Source organism: Poecilia latipinna, unplaced genomic scaffold (assembly GCF_001443285.1).
Source record: "Poecilia latipinna isolate Pla-1442-1.1 unplaced genomic scaffold, P_latipinna-1.0 Scaffold488, whole genome shotgun sequence".
Classification (NCBI taxonomy): domain Eukaryota; kingdom Metazoa; phylum Chordata; class Actinopteri; order Cyprinodontiformes; family Poeciliidae; genus Poecilia; species Poecilia latipinna.
This window is the reverse complement of record NW_015113104.1, coordinates 159,381-184,562: the sequence shown is the minus strand read 5'-3', so window position 1 is coordinate 184,562 and position 25,182 is coordinate 159,381. Positions and strand designations below refer to the sequence as shown.

The 25,182-nt window shown below is 38.2% G+C and overlaps 1 protein-coding gene across 8 annotated transcripts; it reads left to right on the top strand.

The window, feature by feature from the left end:
- The first annotated feature begins 66 nt into the window (after positions 1-66).
- Positions 67-24,612, top strand: scml2 (Scm polycomb group protein like 2). 8 transcript variants are annotated; one of them, XM_015039852.1, is made up of 16 exons: positions 1,316-1,666; positions 2,748-2,764; positions 4,120-4,185; positions 5,447-5,498; positions 5,698-5,766; positions 6,136-6,206; positions 7,719-7,953; positions 8,363-8,451; positions 9,635-9,878; positions 18,001-18,320; positions 18,552-18,681; positions 20,044-20,250; positions 20,770-20,943; positions 21,480-21,695; positions 21,879-22,033; positions 22,782-24,612. In XM_015039852.1, the coding sequence occupies exons 4-16, from the start codon at positions 5,477-5,479 to the stop codon at positions 22,905-22,907; spliced, it is 2,058 nt and encodes a 685-aa protein (XP_014895338.1). In that variant the 5' UTR covers positions 1,316-1,666; positions 2,748-2,764; positions 4,120-4,185; positions 5,447-5,476; the 3' UTR covers positions 22,908-24,612. The 8 variants fall into 8 exon arrangements, with proteins under 8 accessions (XP_014895341.1, XP_014895343.1, XP_014895338.1 ...); XM_015039854.1 differs by lacking the exon at positions 2,748-2,764 and having other exon boundaries at positions 4,123-4,185; XM_015039851.1 differs by lacking the exon at positions 2,748-2,764.
- The last annotated feature ends 570 nt before the right edge of the window (positions 24,613-25,182 follow it).

Sequence of the window (25,182 nt, the reverse complement as noted above, 5' to 3'; positions counted from 1 at the left end):
AGGAACGTGCGCGTTCCAGCAGTGCGCTTGCATCCACCGCGAGCTGCGATCAGATAAAACTTTGACTAGATCCAGCGCAGCATCTGTTGAATGGAAAGTATTTTGGTTGCTACTCGCCTTCCTCTCTGGTCGCAGAACAACAGAATCAGGTCTGTCTGCAAGACCCACTGATTAACAATCTCCTTCCTTCCTGCCTTCGCTCCTTTCTCTCTCACCTACCCCTCCCCTTCAGGATTGCACTAATTGAGGAATCAGAAGAGTTAGCAGAATTCCACAGTGTCTCGACCTGTTTCATAATCAGGAAACGTATTTTTAATCTGCACCTTCATGTCAGATGGATGGCAGTGCAAACAAACAAACAAACAAAAAACTTATTCTGAAAGCCATGCAATTTGACCTCTGCAACAAAATTTAGCTGAAATTGAAGGTGAAAACGGTCCTTCTTATTTACAATTACATTATCATATCAAAATGCAAAGATTTTTGTTAAAGTACAGAAAAGATGTAAATAGTTTTTTAACTGAAACAACAAAACATAACTATTGCCTTTTTGATAAATTAACTTTTGTAATTTTGCAAGTTTGAAACAAAACAGGAAGTAATATTTTAGAATGCTCAAACACAAAACTCGCCTCATAATTTCATCTGCAAGAGCAGAAATAAACAGAACAATTTATATAAGAGTTCAACTTTGCAAATATAAGACATTTTTAAATATGACTGACACAAAAAGATAATCAAAATCCATATGAACTTTTATTATATAGTTAGAACATTTATGATGGCACCTTGCCTTTGGCTCCCTTCTGTGGAGAATTCACGATGAAGAGCAGATCCACAAGCAAACTTTCTCACTAACACTTAAAGCCGCACATAAATTTGAATGTGTTGAACATGTATTTGACTATGAATAAAAGAACAATGCATTCAGAATGCACTTTTATTTAACTTCAAATGACAACATGGACAAGAACATAGATATAGAATATATAAGACTGAGAAAGACCAAAATTGTTATGTCAATTGTATGCCCAAGGTAACTAATAACACCATGACTATTTGTAGGTAAAAATGCCCGATGGCTGCTTAAATACACATTAACAGTTTAAATAATAACTTGAATACAGAATCAGAATTCATTTTATTGTCATTGTGCACAAAAGAAAGCACAGCGAAATAAAAAAAAACATAATTACGTATTTCATATAATCATAAATTGTTTGATTTGATTGAAGGTTATTTTTTATTATTATTATTATTTCTTTTTAGATCAGACAATAATTTAGCTGAAAAAAATTGGGTTCTCTGCCGTCTGGTAAATTGGTCATTAATGTCCAAGCTGCTGTTTATTACCATCAGGATTTATGCTTTAACTGTCTCTGCACGTAAATCAGAGAGCGATTAAAAACATGAATGTCATTCGTTTGCATGTGACCCCCACCGTCTGTTATGAAACGGAAACATGAGGACATTTCTGTCCAACTAGAGCGACTAATTATTAATTCCCCTCCTGTGACCGCTGTTTTTTTTTTTTTTCCTCCGGAGCTCCGGTGGAAAAGATGAATTACAGCACTGCGTTGTGGACATGCGCGGAGCTGCAGCGAATATGGCGGCTTGCATTTGATGGAAAGTGAGGAGTCTCTCATCAAAACAGCCCGCTCTCACGGTTTGTACCGCTGCTATCTCATAAATAGTCTCACGGGCCGCAGGTGACGCGTCTCTGCCCGGGTTCTTTTCGCGGCTGCTCGCCTTTCCCTGCTCCTTATCTCCGCGCACTGATAGATTGTTTATACTGTAGCTATTCTGTGCAGACGGACGGACGGAGAGAGAGAGAGAGAGAGAGAAAAGGGGGGCTTGGCGCTTACTGTAGCTACTCTGAACTCTGCAGATATCCCTTCGCTTTTTTTGATTGCTGGCTTCCTGCAGAGGTTTGCACTAAAACTAAGAGGGGGAAAAAAAAAATCTCCCGCAGCATCAAGAACCACGCTGTAGATGAAATGTAACGTTAGCAGTGTGTAGCCTGTGTAATGAGCACCGTCCCGCCCACTAAATGTGCCCGTAAACCAAATGAAAATGCGTCACAGACTTTTCTTCACCTTTATTTTGAGCCACGCTTTCTTCGGCTTTTCGCTATTCCCAGCTAGTTAAAAATTAATTAGACGTTTGCTCTGATCAATAACGCAGGGCGTGCAATTACCTCAACATTTTATGGTGCGATTCACGGCGAAATTGGCGTTTAAATAGTCCAAATGTGAACTAGTGGGGCTTCATAAGTTGTTTAATGTGATGTGATGCAGCGGCTCACACCCATCTCCAGGATCCTAGCAGCAGTAACATGAGCCTTCAGGCTCCCCGTCAGTCAGAGTCAACACCGACAGGGTCCAACAACGGGGTTCTTTCAGAGGATTTTACATCCAAGTTTCTTTTACTTTTTTTGTGTCGTTTAAGAAAAAAAAAAGATATTCGGAAAAACAAGTAGACAAAACAGCAACTAACAATTTCTTAAAAAAGTCTAGACATGAAATTGTGCCAGCAAGAAATCGTTTTATCAAGTCAGACTATCTAAATTATTTACTGATCTTAAGTATTTGCTTCTGTAGTTTGATAGTGAAGTGTTACCATTTTTTTCTAAAGTAAAAATGTTGACAAGTTGTGAATGTTTATATGTCAGTGCAGCAGTGCTTAGTTATTTTCTTTATTAGCTTATTGCATTATGAATATTATTTGCTCTATTATTTCATTATCAGAAACTCAGAAAGTGCAGGTGAGATATTCTAAAACGTTTTAACATCATTAAAAACTTGTAGAATCATTTCCGTTCTTGATTCATTGCATTTTTTCAAATTAATTGACTAACTCATTTGTTTGTTTATGACACAAACTTACTGTGTGATGGTGTTGTTTTTAGGTGGAAAAATACAACAAAGTATTTTTTAACATTCTTGTTGCATAGTCAATAACCCCTTAATAGAAAATGTAAATATGTTGTCGTACTAAAAGACTATAATTTTTCCCTACATGATCTGATAAATCAGATAAATTTCACGATTGCATCTTTTCAGAGATTTTAGTCGTTTCCCTGCTGATCATTTCCAAAATAATTGAGGCAAAGAAAGTAGAGCTCTTTGTGCTGGTTGTTATCCAAAATAATATATTCTTTCTGCAAACATATTTTTGTGATCACATAAAGTCTTTTTGATCTTTATTTTGTGTAGTAGTAGTTATTGGGTGAAAGCTAATTACAGTGAAAACAATCTCACAAACAAAATTTGCTCTTTACTGTATTCTTTTTTATAAATATGTTAACGTTTGACTGACTGCTTGGATGGAGGGATAAGCATCTTCCTTTAAAAGTTTCGTTTCTTCCAGCATCCATAAACGACCAATTGAAATGTTACATTATTCATTCACGTTATGACTAAAGTAGACATTTTATTGCTATTAATTAGTACTACTTAGAGTGTCTCTGCATTAAATGTTTCAGATTTTTTTTCCAATACTAGATGAAACGAGAATGAAATAATAACGGCCTCACATTTTTGAAGTAGAGTTTTTATATAAAATCAGGTCTTAGGCCACGTTTTAAGCCTTGCCACAGTTTAGATTTTGTTAAACTTTATCCAAATCCCAGATCAATGTTAGACCCAGTGGAAGTGGGGGCAGTAAAAATGAAGTGCTTCCTGGTCTGCAGGGCAGTTCAGTTTGACCCTCACAGAGCAGAGCAAACACACACTGGCCTTTTTTTTTTTTTTTTTTTTTTTTTCCCAGAGAGCAGGAATCCTTTTCAAGTCCTCACATCCACACATCTTAATGGCTTTTTATGGCGGCTTGAGCTGCTTTACGATTCCTTCAGACTAAATGGGATTCACTCTTCAGGAGGAAGGAAAGCCATGCTGCACTTCCTAAGACTTTGCTCACACGAGATTTTAACCTTCAAACTAACGGATCCGCCTCGTAGCGTGTAGCTATTTTGCTGCTGTGGATTATATTTGTTGGGCATCTTGACTTGTTTATGGACTTTCCAGTGCATAGTTTTCACAAATCCAATTTTGACTTTTGTGATATTTCAGTTTAAACATTGCAGAAATGCTTCATTTAATCGTCTTCACTTCACTGCAGCAGCAGGCAAATATTAGCGTTGCGGCAAAGCTATTTGGGATGGAAGAATGCTGCGAAACCTGAATGGTGAGAAATTGCAACGTATATTCTAACCGAGTATGTTTTTGACTCTGTTTTTCTTTTGGCAAATTTTAGATGGTAGCTAGTGAATAACAAATTTTAAAAGTAAATAAAAAAAAATGCTAGCTACTAATGCAGAGTTACAGGTTAAGGAGAGAAAAAAAAAACAAAATCTACACAAATATAACAACTTTTTGATTTTGTTCACAAATGTTCCTTTATCCCGCTGTGAACAAACTCAATTAAGACCCAAAGGTAGCAAAACACAAAGGCTGCAAATGGATAAACAAAAGCTTAACAGAATAAAGCTAACATTACCAGGAGGTTAACCACAGAGTGGAGCTGTAGCTTTGAATAAATGTGCAACTTAAAGTCAGAAGTTTCTCCCAGATGTGACGTATGTAGAAAAACTTTATGTGCGATACATGATGCTCCCCACATTTATTGGCACAGATGGTTTACATCTGCAAAAAACCTTGAAATACATCCGTCTTTTGTTGCAGTAGCTGTGCTTAGTATAGAAAAAAAAAGATGAACATATAGTTTGTGTGAATGTTTTATCTCTCTCCATTTTTCTCACTGTGTGTGGTGGAAAAATCGAAGTTTGTCCCTGTTCCACTTGATTAAATTTTTTTGCTCTGACTGATGGAGAGCAGATTTAGGTTATTTATATTCATAACATTTTGCTTGAATGGCCCGTTGTCTCGCCTTTTCTATTTTGAAGAGTAAACCAATGGGCCATGGTAAAAAGGAACATGCACAAAATGCTTTTTTTTTAAGCTTTAGGAATTGCTTGGGTTGAAACTAATTGTGATGCTGGTGACTTAAAATAAGACTCAACATTTTTTTTGTATTTAATCTCAAATCATAAAAAGAAAGATAAATCGTAAATATTTTTATTTTTTATGTCAGTGTAATAATGTCATTAGCGTTACATTCTAAACATATTTTTCTCAACACTAATTATGCTGAGCACAAATAATGAAGTAATACAGCAGATGATGTGTGCTGTGATTTTTTTAAATGGAAAAATTGCCATTCAGTTACTGAACTTTCAACACTTTGATTTCTCTTCTAATATTTACATGTAATTTCGACAATCTAATGTAAAACAACAATGTTTGGATGAAATCAGATCAAAGGTTTCAGATGCAATCAAAACCAGAACTTATTTAAACTTGTGATTTATTCTGAAATGTTTATAAATTCAGGTTTCTTTAGCGTTTTGATAATGATTACAGGCTGTTTTTTTCCTGTTTCTTGTCAGGTTTCTGTTTAGCCCTCTTGTCTGGCCATCATGGGACGGACGCCACAAAGAGGTACGAGCACCGAGTGCGTTGTTCTCGGGTTGTCCGGTCCGAGATCTTTCAGGATTTGACCCCAGTCCGACTCTCGGATGCATCACAGAGCGTGCCTACCATTTCAATAATGTCGTTGGTGTTTAATGTTCACGACGCGGTCAGAATGTTGCCGCTTTGTCGTCTTGTTCTCATTGTTGGATTATTGTTTTGATTTCAGATCCAAAAGAGGAGAAGAAGGAGAGGCGGAGCAGCATCACAGCAGGCTCTGCCCTCGACAAATCAAACGGTCAGATATCCTGCTCTTCATTGTTGAACTTTGCAGTAACACTTAAGTGTTGATTCCTTATTTAGTGGCTTTCTTAAATTACTTTTTGGAAAACAGAAAAATAAGCTACCTCTAAGCTACCTAGAATTAGCCGCTGTGCATTCATTCAGATCTTAAGCTGCTATTTTTTGAGTCTTTAAGCAATTTAATTACATATTTTATAAAGTTTTTTTTATTAGCTGTGTATCCACTGATAGTGTTTTATTTAACATCAGTTGATTAATGACTTAATCTTTATTATTTTTCTTGTGTTTATCTGTTTAGCTATTCATAACGTATTTCCAAGTAAGAAGCTATTAATCAGTTTTCTGCTCTTATCTTTGCAAACAGAGCCATTTAGCTGGGAAGACTATCTGAGAGAAACCTCGTCTGTTGCAGCATCGCCTTCTTGCTTCAAACAGGTAGCTGATCTTCACAGTAAGATGCATTTTTGGTCTGTTATTCCATCACTCCCCAAAATCTATCCCTTTATTTTACTACATTGTGCCCTTCATGTTTGTAGCTGTTCTGTTTTCTACGTTAGTGTTGCGTCGTTGCAGCTGCTGCTTAACGGATGCTTATTTTTATAAGCTTATTTTTATAAGCAAAGTTTAAAAACTATAACAGCTTCTTACTGTCAGGCATGTGGAGTTTTTCTCGAAATCAACTGTGTTATTAAATGACCGCATACAATAATACTACAGAAAGTATACGAGAGTCATATGTGAGCATACGATTTAAAAACAAGTAACGACTGAATGTCATTCCAGTGGAGATGCGTTAATGCTGACACATACTGTAAAAGAAAAAAAAAAGTTTTGCTTTCTACTTGCAGAGAAAATCAACCTCTTCTATTGCCAAGCTTGACGACAATACATATTACATATCTACAGAGACGCATTAATTGGCAAAAATCTGTCTTTTTTTTTTTTTTTTTTCCTTATTCTGCCTTGACTGGTCATTGGATGGTTAAATGGTAGAAGGTCTGACTTTTTTCTTGTTTGCTGATTTATTTGGTCCTTAAGCAAATTAAACTTCAGTGGATTCTTTGATGCACTTCAATAAAGGTCAGGGACCTGCTGCTGTTCTTCTCTTGGTAGAGTATGATTTTGATGGAGGAATCAACATGAAGGGCTGATTAACCAATCAGAATTGGACTTGGGGCGAAAAGAAATGCCAATTTAAAGAGTTAATAAAAGAAAAAAAAATATTATTGATATTATTTTCCTTTAACAGCTCAAGACAAACCAAACCATTACTCTTTTATTGCCGCCAGAATATTTCCTCATCTCTGGGGTTGCTGTCATGTTCAGATTTTTTAAGATATTATTACTTTACTTAATAAAATAATTGGTTCACATTTAAGGTTTAACATCTTCCACATTTAGGGTAGAATTAATCATACACATCAAGAGTGTTTTAAAGATTTTAGATTTTTTTCATTGGTAAAATAAAGTCAGCCATATAAGAGGAAACACTGACATGTATTGACAGGTTAACATAAAAGTTTTGAATTTTTATAAAAGTCATATGTTACCTCTATTGCACCTATATATATAAATCAATTTTCTTGTTGGCTAAAAATCTACCATGAACATTTTGAAGTGGCCTGGAGAAAACTATGACAATAGGAGAATAGTTAAATCTGATATGTAATCCCTTTATTTTCTGTTGGACTCAAAACTACAACCTATTTTATGTAACCTGCTGCACAGTTTTCTTTCTTTCTTTCTTTCTTTCTTTTTTTTTACAGCCAATCTTTGCTACATTTATTTTCAGAAATGAAACTTTTTTTAAAAAAAAAAGGAAAATAAAAAATTGGACAAAATCAAAATCAGCAGGCCAGACCAGTTCTGTTCAGTAAAAATCTGTTTTGTACAGCAGCCACATGAACAGAGAGACCAATTAAAATGACTGATGGTGTCTCTCTGCAGTCTAGAATCCCCCCTTCCAATGATTTCAAAGCGGGCATGAAGCTTGAGGCTCGAGACCCTCGCAACTCTAACTCGGTGTGCATCGCCACGGTGATGGGAATGATGGGTACTCGCCTGCGACTGCGGCTGGATGGCAGTGACAACACCAACGACTTCTGGCGGCTTGTGGACTCTTCGGACATCCAGCCAATAGGAACCTGTGAAAGGACTGGAGACATGCTGCAGCCCCCCCTCGGTGAGCGTCTCTAACCACGAGGGCTCACAGCTGGATTTATGACCAGTAGAAAATCGTTTAAAATCACAACAATAGTTTAGCTTTGATTTGAGCTGCAAAACATGTGACTTATATTAGAGAGGTTTGGAAGGAATTGTGACTTTTTAACACTTTTTTTCTTTAGTTTTAAGCTAATGTTTGTTTTGAAACACATATGCCTTAGGTTGAGTAATTGCAGAATTCAACTTAACTGAGCATGAAAAAGATAAAACGGAATCACACCAGGGATACTGTTAGCAATCCTGCGTAGTTTGCTTTGCCATCCAGATTTTCTCCGTTAGAAAGGCACATAAACAGGCCCAACATACACTTGACAAATTCCCAACAGGATTCAGAAGTGATGACTGTTTGGTATCTACTCCACATTCAGGTTTCAGGATGAATGCATCCTCGTGGCCCATGTTTCTCCTGCGGACGCTAAGCGGTGCAGAGATAGCCCCCGCCTCTGCTTTTAAGAAGGTAAGAAGGCAACCTAAAAAAACCCCAAACACTTAACTTGTAGAATGGTCTGATCCTTGTGTCACATAGAAGATTCAATCTCAGATTCAGTCAGTGATCTGATCTGACTTAACGAGAATCACTAAAATGTCTGTAAAATATATTTGAACAAGGTAATTATCATTTCAAAGTGATTTATTTTCAAATGAAGCCTCCGTTAGACAAAGACTTGTTTTTCAGATAATTAATGTTTCTGCGTACCAAAACTACAGGGAGATATTTATCAATCAAAAACAGCACCTGTAAAAGTATATGACTATTTCACATTTTATGTTACTACCGCAAATCTCAATGTATTGGTTGTGGTTTTAGAGTTAGACCAACATAAATTTGTGCATAATTGGGATGTTATGAGAATAAAAACCTGAAAAGGATGGTGTGCTTTTGCCTTCAGCCCCCTTCGTGTTAATAACACCCTTAAAACAAAACCCAGTTAGGTTACAAAACAATACCAGTCCACATCGCACTGCTCAACCCATTATCTGGGAAGATAATGGGTTGAGCAGTTATATCATACTCTTCCACTAGATGGAAAGAGTATGATATAACTGTAAACCTGCCAAGAGAAAACTGTCCACCTAAACTCACTGGCTGGACAAGGAGAGCAGAGAAGCAGCCAAGAGGGCTGTGATGACTCTAGAGGAACGTCAGAGATCTAAACCTTAAGTTGGAGAATCTGTTGACAGGATTGATATTGGTTATGAACACTCTACAAATCTCTCTTTTGTGGAAGAGGAGCAAAAATGGTTTCTTTCTTTCTTTCTTGAAAGAAATCCATAAGAACACCTGTGTGCACTTTGTTACAAACCATGACTTGAGATTACGCTCCGAGCAATCTGACTGGGCCTGAGATATTTGACCTTGACTTGCGGCTGAACATATTCACTTAGAAGTGTAGTTGAAGCTGTAGCTCAACAACTTTTTCTAGTACACAACTAGAAGAAGTTGTAGCTCAAACATGACAAAAGTCCAAGAGGTAAGTTCATAAGGCGGGTCGACACTGAAACCAACGCAGTGGCATACGCTCTAACTTCAGACCTGAACATGAACAAAGAATGCTTTGATAGTTGTCACGAAGTCAAAGTAGATTTTTACCGCATCTCTATTTTGATTGTTCCCATGTTTTCATATTTTGTTGCTTTAGGAGCCATCCAGCCCAGACAAAAACTACTTCCAGCCCGGCATGAAGCTGGAGGCTGTGGACAGGAAAAACCCCTACCTGATCTGTCCCGCCACGGTGGGAGAGGTCCGAGGCCTGGAGATTTTTGTAATGTTTGACGGCTGGCGAGGTGCCTTCGACTATTGGTGCCCCTTCGACTCCAGAGACATTTTCCCCGTTGGCTGGTGCGCCCTGACGAAGCACAGCTTACAGCCACCAGGAAACTTCTGTAAGTACTTCCTTTTGTCGTTTTCTTTACCAAGCTTTTGAATAGACTTTTCAGGATTTAGCTAAATCTTTCATCTATTCATAGAAAATGTTACTTGAATAAAGAACGTCTAATTTTTCAGCTATAGATTTTCACTTTCAGTTCAGCTTTACTTACCTCACAGCAGGTGCAGAGAGAAGGACAAATACTTATTTCGTGTTTATCTTGTCTGATATAAAAGTTCATTCCTAATTATTCAAGATTCTGATGTTTTAATTCAGATTTGACACATACTATCCTAAGAGAAGACATGACGGTTTTCTGTCTGTCTTTGGTCTTTTGATTCTTCATTGTGAACAGGCAGGGTTTTTCTGCTAATTCACCACTAGAGGGCGTCAGATGTTAAATGCTTGTATTTGAAAGTTGTCTGTAGTGGATTTATTTAGTGAATTAGCAAGAAGGAGATGAAATCCACACTGAGTTGCTTAAAGAATAAAGTCTTATGTTATAGGTTACAGGTTTTCTTTTATTATGTATTTCTGAACTTGCCAGCTGGTTGCTTATCATTTCTCGACATCGTTATGGATTCAACAAAGCCTGTGCCAGTACTTCACGGTAAAAATTTAAATGTTCTCTTTTTATTTTGTAATCCATATTGTGTCTTTGTTTAGCACTCAGATGGCATAAAATATATAACATATGATGCTAAAATGTTAAAAATACAAGGTATATTTAAAGAAATTTAACACACTGTATTAATTATATCCATTGTATTTATAAACAGAATTTGTGTAAAGTCATTCCAACCTTAGTTTACTTAACCTTTGTTTCTAGCAAGACAGATTTCCTCTTAATCCAGGGACAACAGATGAAAATTAATTAGTTCTGGTGCATTTAGAGTAATGCTAATTAATGTGCTTTGTCCCTGCCAGTTAATATAATAAATTTCAAATGACGTATAATACCCTTTTAAAAGTACAAAAATGAATCACCAATAATATAATCAAATTGTGGCTTTTGCATACAAAAAACCTGATTAATGTGAGATGAATAATGGATCCTTCATTAAATATCCAAAAACACAGAAAATAATTCAAATTCTCATTTAGGTCACTCAAACTGGAGACTGTAAAAAAAAAAAAATAATCTATGCACTTCTGAATCATTTGACATTAAACAAATGAATTGTCTTCGGTACGGGTCGAAACTTAAAAGCTTTGTGGAAAAGATTACAATTACAACAAAGAATAATGATAATTGGAAGAACGCTTCTGTTTTTTTTTTTTTTTACAAGCAGGTGAAAAAGTGAGGGCTTTGTGGAGGTGTTAATGGGCTGATAATTAACTTTGCATACGAGAGAAGAAGTGAGAGACAATGTAATTACTCCTTCTTTATCTGGCTTTCATTTAGTTCGTCCTCTTGACCCCGATACTTGTTTTTTCCTTCACAAAACCAAAACATGCCAAGACCGAATGAAATGAGTTTTTCGAACAATACCTTGCTCTAGTCATGCAGTTTTTTTTTCTGGTAATGCATAAAAAGTGCATAATGGTGCTTTTTTTGTGAATAATGTATGAATGCATGTCTAGGTGTAACACAAAGGCTCCACTCCTCTTTGTTTGTAATAGTAGAAACCAGTATGAATGTCACTTTTTGGCTCCAAATCCTTGGAAAATATTTTCTTTTCAAACTTTCAATTTGGACAGCATATAAATACTAGATTTTCAGCTACTGAGAATGGATAGAAAAACAAAGGGGTGGCTGACATGTCTTAATAAAATTCAATCCCAAAGAATAAAATCGGTATATTTTTTTATATATGCACATAACATAATTGGATTTTGCTCCTGCTTATGATTTCATTTTAAATACTTGTTATTATTTGTTTGAAGATTCTGGTGAACATATCTTTAAAAAGTCAGTAGAAATCTGACACTTCCTTTTTTTTTTTTCTTTCTTTTTGCCGTTTAAAACGCAGATTAAGATGTCATTCAAGGGCCTTTCCCGCTTTGTCCCAGAGTCTGGGTGATATCCGACTTGGTCAGCTCCCAAAGGAGGACCCAGCCATCTTTCATCAGAAACCGCCTGAATAGTCTAGGGTTACACTGAGATGGACCCCTCCTGGGTCTTTGCCGTACGTGTGTGTGTGTGTGTTTGTCTCTTTTTCTGAGGAGAATCCTTCTTATGTGTTCATAACTCCAGGAGTTTTCATTCATTTCAATCACGGCCCTCCTGATCCAGTTTAACCTTTTACCCCCCCACCCCACCCCGCCCCTCTCCAAAAGCTTAAACCATCCCCCACTGTGTCTTGGAGTCCCGCCGGTAACCTCTCCCCACCCTCACAAACACACACATTTTCTCCCCCTCCCCCAGAGGATTACTTAGAAGCAGGTGACTGATGCAGACTGTCGATATGGCAAACAGATAACATTAATAAATGGCTCAACTTCCCCCCCGTCCTCACCCAGTTTTCCTGTCCTTTACTCGCTCTATCCTTCCCCTGCCCCTATGCAAATTCACCAGCACCCCCCCCCCTCCCCCTCCTTCTGCTCATTCATTGGTGAGGGAAGCTTTGCAGCCCCGTCAGCCAGCAGCCCGAGGAGCAGCGTGGGCTTTGTTGTGGGTTTTCTGCCGGGAGAAGAGAGACGGGGAGAGAAGCAGCTAATAAAGACACCGAAAGTAGACAATGAAGTGCAGATGAAGCGGCCGCCGGAGAAATAGAAGCAGCGTCTGGAAGAAACGGAGCGGTGACAAAGACAAACCAGGAAGCAGGGACTTTTATTGCCAAAGACATTACTAACCAGTACTCCCGTGCTCTGAAGTTCTGCTTTTTTCTTTTTTTGTTTGCGTTTCCTGGTGAGTGGTGTCAGTTTGTTCTGTTGCATGATTGTAGGAAAAACTTTTTATCTGGCTTTAGGTTTTACTTTTCAAAATTAATTATGTAATGTTTTGTCACCTCACATAATCACACAATTGTCATTAATAGCTGTTTTATGGCAGGTTACCATTGTCGATTTGATGAGATTGGAGGGGTGTAGTGATTTTCTTTTCTTTTTTTTTTTTACTAATACTGCAACTTTATTTTAGAGGGGGAAAGTCTCCGAAGACACAAATTAGTGATCAAAACTAATACACGTTTGGTTACTGTTGTGAAGAAAAACAAGAAATGGAAATAAGTTAATATGTTGTTCAGGTAAAGACAATAATCGTCCTTGTTGAATTTATCAATCATTGTTGATTCTTCAAATTATTAGCAAGAAACTTGTATGAAATAAGGAACCGGGCTGAGAAGGTTTCCCCCAGCATCGGTGGCTCTATTTAAGTTTGGAGCTTCATGTGTTTCTAATCACGTCTTTGTTTGTGTGCAGCTGCTTAGGAAACAATCAATGAATGACTACTGGGATTTGTCTTTATGTTTTTATGAAGAGTTAACTATTTCATGAAGTGTGGTTGTGTTCAGGTGAAGAGTTAAACAAGCAATTCGTTCTGTGTTTCAGTGTTGGATGAAGCTGGTCGATATGTGCGCCTGAACAGATTCTGTTGTTCATGCTTTACAGCTTGAAGCCATTTGTGTAACTTCCCTTCTCTGCTTTTTTTTTTTTTTTTTTTTTACATGCAGTTACACACCTGAAGTCTCAGAGCGGTGTGAATCAGTCAAAAGAACAGCCTGTATATTTATATTTGACGTGCATGTGTGTGTGTGTGTGTGTGTGTGTGTGTGTGTGTGTGTGTGTGTGTGTGTGGTTTGTAAGCTTAATTAGATGAGAAAGAACTCTGTGAAGCCCCTCCCCAGGACTCCAGACTGCAGACACACTTCTTTAGCGGCGCCACTTGTACACACACTTACACACACGCAAACATGAACTTGCATACACAACCATATTTCCTCAGGCTAGAGTTTTACACAGGTCATCGGGTCGAGTTCGAATTATATACTCATGATCAGAACCATATGTCCCTGCTTCATTGTAGTGCAGAGATGCCATTCATGATTTGCTCAGATTTCTTTCTGGGCTTTTTTTTTATTTGCTTTCTCTGATGTCTAGTTATTATTTTGTGGGGTTCCAGTTTGTTAGACTACGCAAGAGTTTAACATCTAAGTGTGATATATACAGTCATGTGAAAAAGGTCCTTCAAAGGAATTGTTCACTTATGTTTCTGGTCTTGTTTTGAGTTATCTCAGTAAAATAAAGTGATTTGATTGCACTTAATCAGCAAAAAAATCAATCACCTTTCACTCATTAAGCATTATTATTATAACTGATGCAGTTGGTTGTTTGGTGTCACCTTGGTATGGGAACCTCACAGCTAACGTTGTAATCTAAATCTAAACTGGTTCGTTTGTTGCATGCAGGATTGAAAATGAAAGGATGAACTCCCACCAGACGATATCTGAGCAGTCTGTCCTTAGGCAGGAACTGAAGACAAATTATTCTTTGTGCAGAATACAACCTCTCGTGATCTGTTACACAATATCAACTTCTGCAAATGTGACCAGTTTAAGGATTCGTGGAAAACTTTGCTGTAGGCAAGCGCTACTGCTGCTTGTCTTGTATCTTTGCTGCCAATAAATTCTCTTCAATTCTACAAAAAAAGTTGGGATTTTGGCTAAAGCAACTTCAGTGAGAAGCTTCTTACAGCCGTCTATTAGTCTTTGACGAAGATCTGAGGAAAATTTGCCTCACTCCTCACTTTCAGCTGTGAGGCATTTCAGGGTTTTCCTGCATCTAAATTTCATAACAATATTTCCCACAACGCTTTCTAGTTTCATTGTTTCCCTTCTTAACACAGTTACTTGGTGGCTGTTTTGCCAAGTCCAGCTCTGCTTCAGCTTTGTGTTTTACAGATGGTCTCTGATATTATCCGTGCAGTTTGGGATTCTTTGACATCGAGCTGGTCAGGTTCTGCTGGAGCAAAATATTCTCAAACTTGACACTTCCGCCTTCGTGCTTCACATTTTGAACCAGGTGTCCTGCCTGCTAACCCTCCATGGAAGTTAAACTTGTGAAGTCTCTTTGTGATTGTACAGCTATGCACTTGCACATAGACAGTCACCAGAGGCTTCTCTAGGTCCTGGAATGACAATTAAGGGATTTTGGAAATTTATTTTAGGGTCCTGCGGTCTGTTCTTTAAATGTGCTTTTAAGACGAGAGCTGGGCATGTGGTAGTTTTCTTGAATGTTCTCCATCGTTTTCTAGACTGTGAGAAGGTTAAATTTAATCCCCTTTAAAAGAGGGTTGGGCAATATAACGAAAATATATCATGATTTTTTTTTATTGTCAAATCAAAATCACAATTTTATTTCAATGTGCCTATAAGAAATCGTAACTTCTAAAAAAGCTTCTCTAAACATATTCTGAGTTTTCAAAACTTTTCTACACTATTGCCATTTATCAAGTTTGTTGTCAAGAGCTGAAGTGCATGATTTTTTTTTTTTGACTTTCAAAACTAAACGGCAACAATCGTGTAAATTCTTTATTATCACCTAGAAACTGTGTTTCATGAGTATTGTTCAAAAACTCATCATATTTATAACTTAATATTAATCATAATATTTTAAATAATTATATCACACTCTCACCAACACATTCAGGTTGTCTCCTTGATTAAATAATATCTGTCAGTGATAAATTACGGCCTGCAGCCTCGACACATAATCCACGCAGCGTTCAGGTTGTTTGGCTTTGATGAGAGAGAGGATGCTGTAGGAGGTTTTAATTAGCTTTATGATGTTTAGAGTTCAGGGCGCTTCATTCCTGGTGAGGTTTGCCGTGTTGACGCTAAATAGAGACCTTAAGCTACATTTTATTGTTTTAAATACAATGCCGACAGTCCAATAAACCTGACGACATGGACACCGCTTGGACAGGCAAACTAAAACATTATGAAGATAGCAAACATCCAGCCAACTGTTTACTTACTCATTATTGGCCACATGGCTGCCACCTGCAGCTCGGGAATAGGATTGGTCCTGCAGGTTCCCTCTACATATAGTGAAGACAAAACATCTTCAAAAAAACAGGGAAATGTGAAAAATATGGCCTTTAATAAAACATCATATAGAAAATCATTTAAACCAAGGGGAATTTTTGAACAGGTTTTCATTTATAAGACTTTTAATTTCACCAGCATTCATTGTAGAAAACTAGCATTTTCTAAATCTCCGGCTGATCAGCCAAACTTAAAAACGGCCCTTGAATTCATTCATAGGGGAAACAGCAACGACATTGAGGTCGGATGTATTCTTAGTAAATATACTGTAGGTTGAGAAGCTAAAGAAAAAGGAATTAATCACAACAATAGAGAGGATGCAACTTAGAGGTAATGTCACAATGTATCCACTGTGGCAGTTTTGTCAATAAGTTTTAATCCTTCATGATTTTCTATCAGCACATCGCCTTCCCCATGTTTCAGGTTATTCCAGTTATTGAACTGCCAGAAAATAATAGATGTGTAATTCTTTGAGGAAAACATGGAAACATTATACATAATTAACCCTCTCTCCCATTTTGTTTTGAGCAGTGAAATATTTTCTGGTCATATAATTTTTCCATTTTATTTTCTGGTCATATTGTAAATGATATTTCTTCCTAAAAGTTTGACGACTTGCTGAAAGCCCCCACAGCTGCGCAGTAGAGCAGGAACTAGACGATGAATTAGATCTGATAACGTCAGTGTTTGATGAAAGTCATATTTTTGCAGATTTCCTTTGAAAGGTGTTGTCATAGGGAAGCGCTCAATCTGTTTTGCATAAATGTGATTATAAACTAATATATGAAGAGAATAAGACATTAATCACAGCTATGGAAATGGTATGATGGGCTGTCACATTAGGTGAATATATTACAGGGGGAGATCAGAGAAGGCATTCCAACCCAGATTTATTCACCGAATTAAAACCCAACTCACTGTCACTCTTCAAACATTTTAATGCGCTTTGGGAGAGTTTTGCAGCTTCTGGTTTGATGTGTGTAAATAAGGCTCTCTGCGTTCAGGGTGCGTCGATGTGATTCTCTAAACATGTTTTCTGTGACCCGTCCATTACAAGCCAGTGAGCGTTTGCTCCTTAAAACAAGACACTGTTGCATTGTGTGCCCACTCTCACTCATTTTCCAATTAAGCAGCTTTCACTGCTCCCCTCCCGGCCCCTCTGAGAGTACTGTAAAGCCTCCATAGTTACTCTATATTGCTTCAGTCAAGGAGGCTCTGATGAAAGCTTTGCCCCCTCGAGAGAGTCAGTGTGCGCTTTCAGACCCCCATTCTCACCAAGCACCACATTGTTATTGAAATACGAGATGGTTATCTTCTCTTTTCCACTCTCATTTTGCCCTGTCTTGGACACATTCACTACGCGATGATTATGTGATCGTATCACAGTGTCAAGCTGAAGCTAATGATGTCAAAAAGGGGCGGCGCCTCTGTGTTTTCTTTTTTTCTAACATCCTCTTTGTCCTTTCATGCTATATTGAAGTAAATATATCACATCTACAAAATATGATATGCTACATTTTTGTTTGTGTGCAGATGCTAAAGTGTAAACGTGCCTCCAAAAAACTTGTGTACATTTTTTTAAAACATGAAATAGGAAACATTTCATCTTAGTGTAACTTTAGAACTTAGGAATGATGCAGTATTTATTTATATTATTTATAATTAACATTTTATATTATAGAATATAAGTCAATTTCAGTGAAACTGGAGGAGGAACTGATCTTTGCTGAATTCATTCATTCGATTTGTAATCCTAAAGGCAGATTGAAATATTGCTAATATAGATACTTTTAAATTGATATTTACATTTGAGCGCTACAGTTTTTATTTTTTCCATTTTATTTTCTGGTAAACTACAGAGTCACATAATTGGTTCACTCTTCTCCATGCAGAGAATCCAGCAGTGCAGTGATTGAGAACGATTAATTAGGTTTTCACAGCACGTTGATTTTATGTTTTTATTTGTGATGCAAAACACCCAAATGACAGACAATCTAGGAAATAAATCAGAAAACAAATCTTTTGACCATCAGTCCATGTACACTCCTTAATATCGTGATGAGAACACTGTTGATTGATTTTAGTGTTGTGTCTGTGTGGAAATCTTACTTTACTCCATCTCTGTCCCACCGGACCTCCGTTTTTCCTCAGTTACTCTTCCTGGTGCACTTCTCGCTCCGGTTTCTTCCACATCTGCAACACGTCGCTCCTCTTTCAACTCCTCCTCATCCTCGACCTCCATGCAGACCTCATACCGACTGCCAAATCCCCTGCCGCCCCTCCCCGTCCGCAAGGGTGTCCGAGGTCGCCGTCCAAAATCCCAGACCATTGCTCTGCTGAAAGCGGCGGCTGAGGCGGCGGCGGCGGCAGCAGCAGCAGCGGCTGTGAATGGAGCACCGCAGAGCCCAGTGACTGAGCCTTCACTGGCCCCCAGACCACACAAGAAGCGAGGGCCGAAGCCTAAAGGCAAGGTGAGATGTCACAAGATACTTCGTCTGTTCTGCATAGGGAAAACAACCCAGTCATGCTTCTTTATCCAGTCTTGCAGAGATAAACAGCACATCTTCACTCTATAAGCGCCTGTGTTATCCGCAGCGCCATACATGTGTAGAAGAGATTCAACATGCTAATAATAACCTACATGGAGCCAATTGAAGCTCGCAGAAATTTAATCAAAATTGCTTGTTTGCTTTTTGCTCCAGAAGAAACCTCTGATGGGGCAATCCCCAGGCTCATCTCCAGTTACTACCCCGCCTCCAGAGGTCAAACTGAACCCCAGCCATGTCTCTGTGGACAGCAACCTCAGCAACGGCTCAAATGTAATTTGCACAGGTGAATAACAAATTAAGCTGATTCCAATGAACAGTTTGTAGTTACATTTCCTTATAAGGAGTTACACTTGTGGTTGTTATCGAAAGTCAGTGACCATAAAATAAAGGAATGTGATTCAATTTATTAAAAAAAAAAAGACAATTGGTGTGTCGTGTATTGAAATAAAGGTATGTCTAAGTGAAAAACAGATTTTCTTTAAAAAAAAACAAACAAACAAATAATCAGTTCATGTAGAGACAGCCAATAACTGTTTTTACAAAGCAAGTATAACAAAGAGGGCCCGGCAATGGGAGAGGTCTGGTTCTTTTGTAGTGTAGCTAGCTCCATATGGAGACCCTCAGTGGGTAAATAATCTGACAGTCCTCAAGTCTCTGCCAACTCTGAAACCTCAGGGCAAAATTCTGAGGCCTGGTGGCATCTCAGGCCAGCAGCTGCCCCCTTGCTTTCATTACTTTACACCATGATGGAGCTAAAGTATAATTGCAACCTGCGCATGGCTAATGAGTTCATCTGTTCCACCATTTTATGCTTAACAAAAGAAAATGTAACTAATTCAACTCCACATTTTTACTAATCACAAACTTGAAAGTCTAAAGACCTATTTTTTGGTTTCCATAAAGTAAAATTACAGTGTAATATCAACCAAAACAAAAGGCAGTCAGTGTTTTGCACCAGCTTGGCTTATTTTAACCACTTGTGTTGTTGGGCTAAACCTGACAAACAAATAAAACAATGTGGGTCGGGACAAGACGTGGTGAGAGGCAAGTTAGGTTGCAAAGGTACAAAACCACAGGAAACAATTGCATATATTTAACATTCCTACTTTGACAATGTTATTAATTGGACAGTTTGATTTTTATGGCCTGACTATAAAACAATACAAAACCGGCACACACTGGAGTACCACTAGCAAAAAAGGAAAGGTATTTCCTTTGATTTAACAAATCAACCATGCTTGTCCAACATGAAGCGTTATGGCTAATATTATATAATCCTCTTAGTTAGGCATGGCAGTGGCAGCATTGGAATGGGCGACAGCTGCAGTGGGGCAACGACTATATAAATGATCCATCCATCCATCCATCCATCCATCCATCCATCCATCCATCCATTTTCTTTACACCCTTGTCCCTAGTGGGGTCGGGAGGGTTGCTGGTAATATATAAATTATTTTTTCATAAAAAAAAAAAAAAAATTGAAAAAATAAATGAAAAAAAACAAGACTCCCTTGTAATATAGTGAATAAAATGTCAAATCACTTAAAAACATCAACATAAACCCAAAGCATTTTTAATTCTGCCAAAAACCCTTCACTTTTCCCTGTTTTTTGTTTTATATTTCTCTTGGTTTGTGTCCCTGCAGTGTGTGTCTATGTCAACAAGCACGGCAACTACGGCCCACATCTAGATCGAAAACTGGTCCAGCAGCTGCCAGACCACTTTGGTCCAGCTCCAGTCAATGCAGTCCTCCAGCAGGCTGTTCAGGCCTGTGTGGACTGTACGTATCAGCCTTCGGTGCTGCTGTCCTTTCTGCAGAGCCAGTCCCACTCGGGAGGAGAGGTCATTAGAGGTAAATGCAGTGAAAAGGCAAATAATTTACTTCTTTATGCTAAGCTAGTCAACTTCAGCCTGTAGTTTCATAGTTTTCAAAACCTTTTCTTACCCGAAAAAACACTGATTCATAATTAATATCTTAATAAAGCAGTTCTGTCAGTTTTTATGTACATGTGCAGATTGGTCAGAAAGGCAAACTAACAAAACATTGTTTCTGCAGCAGCAGCTCATGTCAGAACCATTTCTGTAATCTGAACTGACGTGCGTCTAACCTGGTTTGGGATCCAGGGATTCAGTCTTCCTCCAGGGAAAGCTGTGGACGGCGTTAGGAGGGGGTGGGCTTTAATTTGTGCCGGCTTGGCTTGGGTGGGAGGGCGTCATGCCGTGTGGAGCGGGTGAAAACTAACGTCTTATAAAGGGAGGGTGCTAACCCTGAACCATCTGCTGTTTTGTTTAGCGCTGAATGCATATTATGCATGTGCGTGTGTGAATTCGGTATGTACACCCCGTGATAGGTGCTCTGCTCCGCCCTCAGTTTGCTCGGAGCACGGCATTCGCTATGTGAAGTTGCCCTCGGCCTCCAGCGCGTCGTCTGTGCTGCGGTTCTTGGAAAACATGTGCCAACACCTGGAGAGTGACAGTCTTTTCAGCTCGCAGCCCTTCAACCCCTACAGCAACAATACGCGCTTCTACAACAGAACCAAATCAGGTGGGGAGATTTGCTTCAGTCTCTGAAAGGAAATACTAATTTGGTTGATAAAAAGTTTGTCTGGACTACATTTGTAATTGTTGCCATTCTTAAAACTTTATAAGCTTGGCGTTCCTCTTCCATAAAATCATACATTTCATAAAATCATTACTCACATAAATGTAAAACAAGATCTGTGCTGTTGTTTCAGGAATACTTACCAGTGTTAATACATTTAAATGTATAGATTTATATAATTGAAGTGAACTATTTTCTTAGACTATTTTTGATCGGTTGGAGAGTAGCCTTTAATTTGTGTTGTAGAAGTTACAGCGAAACAGTGACTTCATCAGACACAGCAGTCACCAAGCTCTCACCTTGGGGGGAAGAACTGTTTGCTACAGAAAGTACTGGAATCACACAGTGAATTTAACATCTTTAATTCACTTCTAATCACACTGCCATTTAATGAGTCCACTATGAGCTGCTCTCACTAAATATGCATCGTATTGTCTCTGAGGTTCATGGAGTATGTGCCTCGTCTTGTCTTGAAACAGAACCACTGTCCATCACTGAGAACGGCGTTTCCAATGACAATCCAACAAAGGACCCCACGCCTTCCCCTCGGCCCCTTCACAACACACTGGACTACAGAGCAGCAAAGAGGGAGCGGCCGTGTTATCCTGGACACACACAAACACCTCCGCCTCTTCGGCGAGTCAGCTCCAACCCCCCTGAGCTCGGTCCTGTAAACACACACAGACGAGTGGAAGGTAGGTTTTAAAATGCACAAAACCAAACACTGCTTTTTTTTTTTATGTGAAGCTTTCATTCTCTGTAAACGTGCAAAATCTTCGCGTAGATTTCAAAACGCCCTCGTACCAGAGCTCCTGTCCATTTGTAAAAGCAAAAGGGCGTTACTTTGACTAGGTCTGTCTTCCTCTCACATTCTACAGCAGCTAGCTCAACAACAGGCCCAGATCACATGAAACAGGACAGAGAGACTTCAGGGAACAACGCTTCCTCCTGGTCAGTTGATGAGGTCATAAGATTTGTCCAAGAGGCGGATCCACAAACTCTTGGTCCGCATGTCGACCTGTTCAGGAAACATGTGAGTATTTCCGTCAAATTAACAGATGTCTTGATGCATGCCACATGGAGGACAGCTGATTTTGTTTCTGGTGAACCACTTCTGTGTTGATTTGACCATATATTTCGGATCACTATCCTTCAGAGAGACCCAATAATGAAAACTTTTAAGTTTACTGGTGGAGTCCACCACTAAGTTGCCTGACATTTCTAAATTTCATTAAGTCAAATATTCTAGCAACAGTTCCAGGGCTTTTGGAAGAGAAAAAGGCTCACAGAATGACAGTAAAGTCCTCTTGTGTTTTCAGCACATTTGTTAAATTAAAACTCAATTTTGGTCACATTTGACCAAAAGCATGTGACTCCGGTTATAGACACAGTAGAGTTTAGATAACTTTACAATTAAATGCGTCAGTGATGTATGATTTGAAGTGAACACCTTTGTCAAATCATACAAAGGTGGTTGAACAATTATTAAAAACGTATAGTGTTTTCCTTCTCTGAACTTCAGTGTTCTCCTGCAATGAAAGAGTAATTCTCTCAAGGCTTATTTAACTGCTGTGCATATTTTTTTGTTCCCGAGGAATGCTGCTTGTGCAAATGATCGCTCCGATTTTCTTGTAGCACTCGCAATCCTACATTGTCGTCATCTCAACAAATCAGATATTTGTGTATGTTTAAGTGTCCAACAACATGAACATTTTGGCTATGAAGTTTAGAAGCAAGTATATACCTTTGTAATCCTGAGTCTGCTGACATCCTCTTTGCAGGAGATCGACGGCAAGGCTCTGATGCTGCTGCGCAGTGATGTCATTATGAAGTACATGGGACTGAAGCTGGGTCCGGCTCTTAAACTGTGTCATCACATTGAGAAGCTGAGACAGACCAAACATTGAATGATGATGCCGATGATGAAGATGGGACTGTTTTGTCAATGGTGTCCAAACCTCCTTGTCAATTTGCAGGAATGTTTTGCGGTACAAATCCGATAAGGACACCGAGGTCATGTTCTGGTACTTTTTGGGAATACTGGGTTTTAGTAACAGGAACATAGTTTCTGCATAAATAGTGGGAATCATATGAACTGAGGCTGAAAAAACAACAACATAATTCCTCTTACTTTTATTAATTATCTATAATGAAATTATTTAGTATATTTTTAAGCAAAATTTAGTCTTTCAGTGTAGGAAAATTCATAGAAGACACAATTATAGAAAAGCAAATATCAGTTTGAAAACTTTTATTTCCATTTTAAGCTGATCATTTCTAAACTATTATCACCTGTCAGGAAGCAAAGCTTGTGTAGGAAGTTGAACCTATGCACTGCAACAGTTCGTATCTGACACCATAGCATAGACATTGGTTTTGTTTTATGTACTTTTTTTTTGCCTTATGAGTAAATGAAGGCCATATTTCTGAATCCCAACAAGTCTAACTTTACATTTCTACTTTTAGCTGGTAAAACACGGTACACAGCTATGAATTTAAAACTAGAGATAATGCACAGTAAATATTTTATTATGATTCAGGCAGTGGGGTTTCTGAAGGCCTGTTTTAAAACGGACAGCTCAACGTTGTTTATGCATGCTGCAGGATGTATGAGCACGGATGCTGTAACATGGACTGAACAACGAGAGCACCTCGGTTATGGGGATTGAAAGGGTTTAATCCGGAAAAAAAAATGTTGGAGAAGTCTGTGTTTGCTGAAGTCAATCGTTACGGTATAGTTTTATTGACAAAGATTATGTATTAAGGTTAGTAGAGTGGAGACTGATTTGATTCAGAAAGTGGCAGTCTTGTACAAAATGCCTTCCTGAGTTATGGAACTGCAATGGTCTGCATGCTGGATGACATTTGTGCTGGTCAGCCTTATCTTGACTGCTGACAGTCAAACACACACTCGAAACCAAGACTTTAAGTGACTGGAATACTCCTTAAGTGTTTTGATATTAACATTAAAAAGTGCATCATTTATAGTAAAGTCTGATTTGTGTGCAGGATGTACAGCAACCAGACTTGCTCTACCTGAACATGATGGAGAAATAGTTTTGTACAAAAGTTAAATTAACAAGTAGGTTGTTTGTTATTTTGTACCATTTTGTACTGTAACAAAAGTGTATCCACCTGTATCAAGTGTAACCATTTTTCTTTTTTTAGCCTGAATAGTGTTTTGTGTGACCATCAAATATCTACCTGCAAAGTAATGATGTGTTTGAGTAAATATTCTCGTTTCAAAGTGTTGATCTGTTTTTGAAGGCAGAAATACTTATTTTCTGAACATTTCAGAATCATTTGCTAACCAAACCGTGTCTGCATTTTCACACTGACAGTCTCCTGTAGTGGCAACAAGTTGATACTTGAGGCCGTGTTGCTTTAATGTGAAACTCAGGTTTTAGTGAGGGTTTTTCTCTTAGAAGATGTTTTACATGATAACATTTTTTGTTCAGTACTGCAGCATAATATTCATTATGTTTATTTGTAATGCCTATGTATTGCTCTGTAGCATTTCTTGTGTACCAACACAATTTTTCTACTGTATCACAAGTGTGTTTAATATGTCTACTATGCATTCACACGATTAAACATTTGTTTATATTGCCATTTTGTGGAAGGCCAGGGTGGTAGCTGCTAGCAGTGTTTCTAGCTTAATGTTTTCCATTGTCAGCTCTCAATTCTTCCTTAGGAATTTTATGAGCTGCGGTAAACAACAGTGCCTTGCAAAAGTAGTTTTCTCCTCCTCGCATCTTTTTTATTTTTTATTTTTGTTGCATTATAACTTGTTGTTAAATAAAAAGATCTAATTTGCATATGAAGCAGAAAACATTCTAAATTGGTGAAGTAAAATAAAAAAATAAACAGACATATATGTATAAAAAATGAAAATGAACACATGCATGTTCTAAATTTAGGGGGATGAATAGTAATGCATTCCACACTGAAGTTTTCTGTTATTCGTCCTATTTGTAGTTTGCTTTACAACATAGAGAAAAGGAAATGCTCAAAGTCGTTGGCATGTTCTGTAAATGAAATGACGTAAACCCTAAAACAATCCATTTTATTTCCAAGTTGTGAGGCAGCAAAAGACCAAAATATCCAAAGGGGCTGAATATTTCTGCAAGGCACTAACAGGTACTTCCATCACTGTGGGAAGAGCTGCTGGCCAGCCAGAAT